At 57.4% G+C, this 8,013-nt stretch overlaps 4 protein-coding genes across 4 annotated transcripts; 2 read left to right on the top strand and 2 right to left on the bottom strand.

Moving 5' to 3' along the window:
* Window positions 1-83: 83 nt before the first annotated feature.
* Window positions 84-2,593, bottom strand: BCV69DRAFT_258924 (WD40 repeat-like protein). The gene is made up of 3 exons (XM_025490649.1): window positions 2,170-2,593; window positions 1,571-2,075; window positions 84-1,478 (listed from the first exon to the last, which is right to left on the bottom strand). The coding sequence occupies exons 1-3, from the start codon at window positions 2,457-2,459 to the stop codon at window positions 279-281; spliced, it is 1,995 nt and encodes a 664-aa protein (XP_025348766.1). The 5' UTR covers window positions 2,460-2,593; the 3' UTR covers window positions 84-278.
* Window positions 2,594-2,950: 357 nt separating this feature from the next.
* Window positions 2,951-3,858, top strand: BCV69DRAFT_248209 (nucleotide-diphospho-sugar transferase; the record flags this gene model as incomplete). Its single annotated transcript, XM_025490284.1, has 4 exons — window positions 2,951-3,075; window positions 3,193-3,298; window positions 3,380-3,514; window positions 3,592-3,858. Coding segments are annotated over 4 exons (633 nt in total), but the record flags the coding sequence as incomplete, so codon positions are not given.
* A 1,171-nt stretch (window positions 3,859-5,029) lies between these two features.
* On the top strand, window positions 5,030-6,069 carry BCV69DRAFT_282323 (hypothetical protein; the record flags this gene model as incomplete). The annotated part of the gene is made up of 1 exon (XM_025492316.1): window positions 5,030-6,069. A coding segment is annotated over exon 1 (970 nt), but the record flags the coding sequence as incomplete, so codon positions are not given.
* A 140-nt stretch (window positions 6,070-6,209) lies between these two features.
* BCV69DRAFT_282322 (hypothetical protein) lies at window positions 6,210-7,238 on the bottom strand. Its single transcript, XM_025492315.1, has 3 exons — window positions 6,978-7,238; window positions 6,690-6,869; window positions 6,210-6,592 (listed from the first exon to the last, which is right to left on the bottom strand). Exons 1-3 carry the CDS (start codon window positions 7,216-7,218, stop codon window positions 6,327-6,329), a joined length of 687 nt encoding a protein of 228 aa, XP_025348763.1. The 5' UTR covers window positions 7,219-7,238; the 3' UTR covers window positions 6,210-6,326.
* Between the last annotated feature and the right edge of the window lie 775 nt (window positions 7,239-8,013).

The raw sequence follows: 8,013 nt of genomic DNA, 5'->3' as shown, positions 1-8,013 counted from the left end.
CCCCCCCCCCGCCTCCCTGACCTGACATGACATGTATACATCAATACAGCCAGCCAATGAGACCTCAGATGATACTTGTGATCGAAGAACGCTTGTGCCGTACGTGCTGCCATTCACTGGCTGGAGAGCTGCTGGTCACTGGTCACTGATCACCCAGTCTTAGCTGATAGTGGTGGTGGCTGGGGATGTGACGACGAACGACGACGACAATCTATAATCCAATTCGTATTCATATCTACAGGTCCTTTCCTTCCTTCCTTCCTACCTTCCTTGAGGTGTCAGGCAACTCTCAATGCCCTCAATTCCCTCCCGGCAGCACAGACCATCCAATCCTCCCTGCGATTCTGTCCACCACTCGCACTCGCGCCTTTAGCGTTTCCCGTGTATTCATTCCACTCTGCTGCAATCGAGGCACTTCGACCATGTGTCCCTCCCCCAGTAGCAGCAGAAGAGGAAGAGGAGGAGAAAGGGGAGAATCCCGCAGGTCTAAACCACGCTACGTTATTGACCATATCTGGTGCTTCGTACGCCATGAAGGGTGCTTCAATGGGGATTCCAGCTCCCCAGAGACTACTGCTTGCACCTGCAGAGGAGAGAGAGGCAGAGGAGATGCTCTTGCTCAGGGAGTGTGGTCGACCACTACCGGCACCACCACCACCACCGGCACCGGCACCGCCGGGTGAAGCTTGTGCGGCGGCGGCCGCGGCTGCTGCTGCTGCTGCTTGGGCTGTGGAGCTACGGGAGCGCCTACCTTGAGCAGAGGCGGAGCGGAGCGTGCTGGAGGCTAGATCGTACACGAGGACTTGAGCGTCGTCTGAAGCTGTACAGATCATACCCTTTGAAATGGATGATCCGGTACTGCTTGTAGAAGATGAGCCTCCGGGAGTAGTGGTAAGGGAATGGGAAGATCCGAGACCTGCGAGCGAAGGGGGACCCCAGGCAACGGCATTTATACTTCCCTTGTGACCTTTGAGCTCCAAGATGGGCAGACCAGGAGCGCGTACGTCTAGAATTTGAATCGAATCGGACTCCAAGTGGAAAGTGGCGAGGTAATTTGCATCCCAGGGATTAAAGGCGATTCGTAGCAAGGGGGCAGCAGGTCCACTTCCGCCTCCTGCAGTAGAGCCATTGCGGGAAGAGGAACTGGTGGACATGCCTGTCCCTGGTCTCGAGCTAGAGCTGGGCGGAGGTGGACCAGCAGTCTCGTAGATGATCGTCGAGTGCTCCAATGACCGTAAGTCAAAGACACGCACGGAGCCATCGGCTCCTACTGAGGCGAAAACGTCGCTGGAACCGGGGCACCAGTCGACGTCATACACCTCTCGATCGTGGGCTATCAATTGGGTGAGGGCTGTTCGGGTGGGGAGATCCCAGACCGTACACGTCGTGTCGATGGAAGAGGTGACGATGAGATTTGGGGAGGGCTGATTCCAGGAGAACGAGGTGAGGGGAGCCGGTGGGGACGTCGAGGACTTGGACTAGATGGTTGGAAAAGGTAGGCAAAGGATGGCCGGGCAGATGTCAATAAGTCGTCCTTGATAGATCAGCCGTTCCGCATATTGCGACTCACATGTGCTAATACACTCTTCTCCCTTAAGTTGAACCGTGTCTTGCCAGGTGGTCCACTCCTGCCTCTCCAGCCCACGAAGCCATTCTGCCCACTCCCCAGCCCAGCAGATGCCTCTTCATCCTCGGCCGATCCCGCATTGAGAGACTGATCCGAGCCCCAAGGTGACGACAGTCCTCCATCTGCATTCCTCGCACATTCCCATATCCGCAAACAGTCTGCCGTTGAAGCCAGCAATTCGCGATTGGGAAATCCATCGTGAGCTTCATCGTTGGGCAGCAAGTGCGGCTCAGGGGAGGGAGTAGTCTGCAGATTGTTGTTCTGGTTGCCAGTACCCCACGAGCCTCGCTTGGCTAGCTTGGAGTTGGGAGACATGTAATTGCGGTCTCGATCTCGATCTGAGTGGGAGGTAGAGGAGGAAGAAGTGGAGAGAGAAGAGGGTTGGAAGGCGATCTTGCTTGCTGGATAGGGATGGGAGGCATTGGCTAGCATCGACAGACGCGGCTGTCTGAGGAGTGAAATGGCAGATGAGAGTAGAGGAGGCCCCTGATCAGCGAGCTGCAATGATGACCTGTATATTTGTGCTACGAGGCGAGACTCACCCTGCTGCATCCCTCTCTCCAATGTATCCCAGGACTTGCATGGAGTTGGAGTACTCCTCCATGAGACTTCCTATGGCCAGCCGAGCACCATAAGGAGGCGCCCCATCATCAAAGCGGCTAGGGGAAGTGGGGGCGGTGAATGAATGTCCACGTTGACGCAGTGATGAGGAAGAGGACGAGGGCGATGGTGAGGCTGTGTGGGAGGACCATGCGAGGGCATAGACTGGCCATGGAGCTGTGTAGGTAGCTACGCCATTGTGGGCGCTGCTGCTGCCACCCGAGGAGCTCATGCTGGCTCCGCGGTGCTGGCAAGAGAGGCGATGGCAATGGCAATGGCAATTATGACGACGATGACGATGATGATGGGTGGCAGAGGCAGCACTGGTATCGAGTAGGACTGGGCCCTGCTATTCCATGGTCCGGGCGAGTCTTTGAGTCCCAGTCGCGAGCTTTGTCTTGGCTGTTGGCTCGCTCGACTGGTTGGAACGTGCTTCCGTTCCGAGTTTGCGGGCTCCTTGTTGACCGAGATAGCGGAGGTTGCAGGCTGCGTGGGCCCCAGACGCCAGACGCATGGCAGGTCAGCTTCAGACGCCGTGCGGCCACCGAAGGCCGGTGGGGCAAAGGGCCAACCAAGGCTGATGACGGTCTAGACGGCCTCAGTCCTTCGCACTCATACATCCATACATACCTACATTCATACACACTCCCCAACCTCCTCCCTGGTGGAGGCTCACGCAGAGCACAAGTACTTCAGCACACACCTACACGCACACCATCAAGCATGGCGGCTGCTCACAGTGGTGCAGCCTATGCCTTTGTCACTCTAGTCACCACAGACGACTACCTGCCAGCAGCCCTCGTCGCCGCACACTCCCTGCGCCTAGCACATTCCCACTCCTCCCTCTTGTCCAAGCAAGACAAGGTAGCTCTCGGCAGCAGCGATGATGACCATGCGCAGGGCGACTCCATACCCCAGCTCGGGCCATGGCGCAAGGACAAGTCTGCGCCTCTGCCCCAGCGGAGCAACATCGACCTCGTCGCACTCGTCACACCTGCAACCCTCTCTGTACAAACCATTCGTGTCCTCCTCACCGTATTCGATCGGGTGATAGGCGTGGAGCCACTGGGCGTTGAGAGCATACTCGCAATGCAGCAGCTCGGCCAAGTCAAGACTGCACACGATGGAAGCTGGCAAGACGTATCTCGCAAGAATAGCGACAATCTCGCCCTGCTTGGAAGGATCGACTTGGGTATGAGCGCTGGCGCGGCTCTGACCAAACTCCACACTTGGAGGCTGACCGACTATCAGAAGATTGTCTATCTCGACGCCGATGTCCTGGTACTCGTGAGTAGAAGTGCTGATCTGGAGATCACCACTCACCGCCCTTTACTGACTCTGCCCCTCCTCGCTCGCTCGACTAGAAACCTCTCGCCCATCTGTTCGCTTCGCCCCACGCATTTGCAGCTGCCCCTGACACTGGCTGGCCTGACATCTTCAACTCTGGTGTCATGGTCTTGACGCCTTCGGAAGACACATTCGCAGGTCTCTTGGAGCTAGCCGCCAACACCGGTTCTTGGGATGGGGCAGACCAAGGCTTGATCAACGAGTACTTCGGCGGCGAAGTCGGCAGCGGAAGTGAGGGACAAGGTGGCGGCTGGACACGATTGGGCTTCACCTACAACACTACCGCTCTGGGAGGCTACATCTATGCGCCAGCCTTCCGTCGTTTCGCATCCAAGGTCAACGTTGCCCACTTTGTTGGCGAAGACAAGCCCTGGCGGGACCGATCTGCGGCACAGAGCTCTACCTTCACACGCTCCGGGGTACCTGCAAGGAGCAGCGATAGCGAAAGCAAGAGCATGGCCTCGCGATGGTGGGACGTTTACAATAGCTACTATCCTACGGCAACGGAAGGCTCGGCTGACGGCGAGGATAGTGACTTGGAGGTCAAGATCACTGAGAAGGGCGTAGAGGTGGTCGAGCGACCTAAGAAGGTCGTGGCCGAAGTCCCCACCTTTCATGCGGCATGGGACTCTGTCGGCTCCACATCAGCCTCGTCTAGCAGAGGAGCTACTGTCGACGAGCTCAAGGCCATGTTTCACGGAAGCGGCAGTCAAAAGATTGAGACCGGCCGGGCTTCCGAAGGACGGTACGAAAGTCTGCCGCTCTTTGGTCGTGTGGCCCTACTGGCTCCCATCTTCGACTTAGTGGCCGCCAGGAAAGTCATGACGCCTCCCACACCGACGCAGCAGCGGCGCGAGCTCGAGGTCTCTCCATGGGACGCGACCATTGGTCCCCCTCCTTCCGTCTCAGGCCCAGAGGGTCATCAGATGCGCAACCCGATCGACGCCTTCTACACCAACGCTTGGGATCAAGCCAAGGACCCACAGACAGAGGCAGAGCGAAGGCGGGTATACTTCAACGCAAATGCTCGGGCTCAAGCCGAAGGAAGAGGGTTCGGATATATCCCACCTGAGGCTAAAGAGATCCACACGTACGGTCACCTGGGCGGCGATAAGCCAAACGAACAGAAGGTCAAGGCAGTCTTCCCTTGGGAGGAGCGAAGCCAAACTCCGAGCCCGCAGAGGCGCAGTCCTCCCCCTGGACGTAACAGCCTACGCAGAGAAGTCCTCATACAGAACGACCCGAGTCTTACGTCGACGGCACGCGCACCTCCCGTGACAAGACGATTCGACAATTACGTTGTTCCGACGTCGTCAGCAACGGGCGACTTGGCACATGGAAGTCTCGTATCGAGATACGGCAACGCATGGGATGCCTTTGAAAATTCCACTAGCGGGCCTCAAGGTGGCCACAGCGCCGAAGCTCTTGATGAGCTCGAGCGACAGGGCCTTAGTTCCACCTCTGTTGGAGGTCAGAATGGAGGCTCGTCGACTCGAAGACGTACAAAGACGCAAGAGAGCATGGGCACGCGTTCGCGGCCCACCTCTCATTACGTTCCTAATAATTACGACCAGTACGCGCCTCCTCAGCCTCACTCTGGTCAAGCAGCGCTTGCTGTGCCTCCCTCTGCCGCATCCGATTGCTCCATCGACGATTCGATCAATGATGATCATAATTACCCTCAGCAACTCGGGGGTGGCAATGGAGCTAGCGCTTCCGTCGGAGGTTTCGGCGAAGTGGAAGGCTCGGGCAGCTGGGCTTCCAGTCTTACAGACATTGTCCGCCTAGGCAAAGCGGCTGGTCCATCTGGCTCCAGCAGAGGCGGCTCTAATGCTTCGGCATCCAGGCGTGGCATTCGACAGGGCGTAGGTCTGGTGCCGAGCAGGTATGGAATCGAAGCAGATGACGGAGACGATGAGTCTTCCACCGAGGAGAGCGAATCCCTCCAATCCACCAGCCGAGCCTCTCGAGATTCACCCTACAGTCAGCTCTCGCCCCGTCTTGGCACATCGACTGCCACCGCTAGCACCTCTCCCCCCTCCTCCTCGGCTGCCTTCTCCCCCAGCTCCTCTGCCTCTGCAAGTGGGGAGGAGCGTTTCCTCATGCCCCCATCCAACAGCGGCGAATCTCTCGGGTTGACTGCAGCGGCCTCGAGCCTCGCAGTGCCCATACCTCACGCTCGCGAAGGACCAGGCTACAGTCGCAAATCTCAACAGACGGAGCACGCTCGCACGACGATGACCCCTCGCTCCCCACGCACTGGGTCCGGATTCTCGTCGAATGTACCACTGCCCTCCTCATCCCCCTCTAGCGTGTCGACGGTAGAGAGGGGACCGTGGCCCTATGGTGCTGATGCTCCCGCCGGGGCTGCGAGGACGACAGAGTCGACGACAATACCTGGGCCTGCGCCGCCTTTGACTGGACGGGCGAGGATTAGACCGGAGAAGATGGGTAGAGGGGCAGCAGGTGGGACTGGTGATCCTTCGATGAGCTGAGCTGAGCTGAGCTGACGTGGAAGAGGAAGGAGGAGAAAAGAGTCGGGAAAGGATCGCACATACATACACGACTGCATTGCATTCTACCATTTCCCCCTTTGCTCCTCCTTTAGATCAGACGGTAGATTGCACATTGTTGAGTGAATCTAAATGTTTTGGATTGCTGTGAATGAGAAATTGTGTACAACTAGTGATATACAATAAAGGGAACCCCATCTATACCTATGCTCTGGCTGCCTTGATCTCCTCCGCATCCTCTAAGCACTAACCCCAATCTGTCTCGCCACCTCTTCAGCCTTTTTCGTCCACTCCTCTTCACTTCTACCCCTCCTCTGCGCCGTTTCTAAACATCCCCTCACTACTCCTAGCAAATGCTCATTCTCTAGAGCAGCAGCAACACGTTCCTTGTCATTGAGCTGCTTGTTGATGCTGTTTTCCGACTGGTGTGTTCCTGGGCGAATGGAGATGTCGACTTTGTAGGAAGGGGGGAGGGCGTGTAGGAGACGGACACGGAGGGAGAGACCTGCGGAGGGGGAGCGAATTGAAGGAGAGGCGAGGAGAGATTTCATCAGGTCTCAAAGCGGGAAAAGCAGATATAAAGTCCGTTTTAGCCAACTCACCAATCAACGTGGCCATGGAGCAATGTGGAATTGTAGGCGTAAACTCCATGCGCACAGCGGGGTATCGAGGCGCTCCTGGATAGTCGTCTGGATGTGTGACTGTGATGTGTGAGGCATTGACTACTGCTAGCTCCTCGAGAGTGAGAGGATGCTCTGGGTCGTTGATTGAGCGGATCAGGTCTGATGTGAGGGAGAAAAAGGAGCGTTGCGGTGAGTACAGTGCACCGGATAGCTGCGCTCTCTAGCCTCGCCGAGGACCATCACTGGGACCGCAAAGGGCATACTCACCAAAGACCTCTTCAGCATCAATTTCTTCCCTCTTCTCCTTGACATCATCCTCGTCCATACCATCATCATCTCCCTCATCAAGCGCAGCGATCCCCTGCTTCTTTGAATAGGAAGTGTCAGGAAGATGGATCGCCTCGTCGCGCCACCAGTCTTCGGTAGAGGTAGAAGCAGTAGTGGACTTGGCAGTTGCGTGACCCGCAGGACGGTGCACGATGGGGTTTGCGTTGTCCTTTGTCGACATGTCGTGGGTGTGTTTGCGAGTGAGGTCGATGGTAGAGACGGCGCGAGGTGGCGGGCAAGTGCTAAATGTACGACTTGTCTTAACTGTCCTGCTCCACTCTGGCCCGTCCACGCGGGTCCGAGTTGCATTGGCCCACGCTTGCGAGACCAACACAACCCCTCGTTCGCCCCGCCATCCCCTTGACCATCTTGCCATTACAATATCCTCACCCCTCCTCCATCTCACCTTCACATGCTCCCTGCTCGCGGGCGGAGCCTCGTCGCTTCCTACTCACTTGCCAGCCGTACCGCCGTCGCCTCGACCCAGCAGCTTCGCGTACTCCCGTCCCATCTCCCATTCCGAAGGGTACAGCGTTTCAGAAGTCGGCGTACGGCTCAGACTGGCCTGCCGCTGGTTTTAGGTCGAAGCTATCATGCTTCGATCCCTTCAGCATGGCCAGCTTCGTCTTCGTCCTCCGCCTCACCATCGCCGCCTCTCAAAGGACAAGGGCAGGGGCAGGGTCAGAAGCAGGAGGGTACTAAAGATGCAGCGGCCCAGGCTGGCAAGCAAAAGGAGCAGCAGAGCCAGCAGAGCCAGCAGAGCCAACAGCAGCAGCAGCAGAGATCGCCTCCCCCTGCAACAGTACGAGTCACTGATAAGCGATCTGGCTCAGAGGTGAGACAGGCAGAGATTACTGCGAGGGAGGCAGAGAAGCAGCAGCAGTCGCAGAGTATCAAGAGGGTTAGCGAACAACAGGCGGCTCAGGCTCAGGCTAGTGCTCAGGGTCAGGATCAGGATACGGTGGCTCAAGGGACT

The sequence above is a fragment of the Pseudomicrostroma glucosiphilum genome (genome assembly GCF_003144135.1).
Source record: "Pseudomicrostroma glucosiphilum strain MCA 4718 unplaced genomic scaffold BCV69scaffold_5, whole genome shotgun sequence".
NCBI classification, from domain to species: Eukaryota; Fungi; Basidiomycota; class Exobasidiomycetes; order Microstromatales; family Microstromataceae; genus Microstroma; species Microstroma glucosiphilum.
This window is presented reverse-complemented; position numbering and strand designations above follow the sequence as displayed.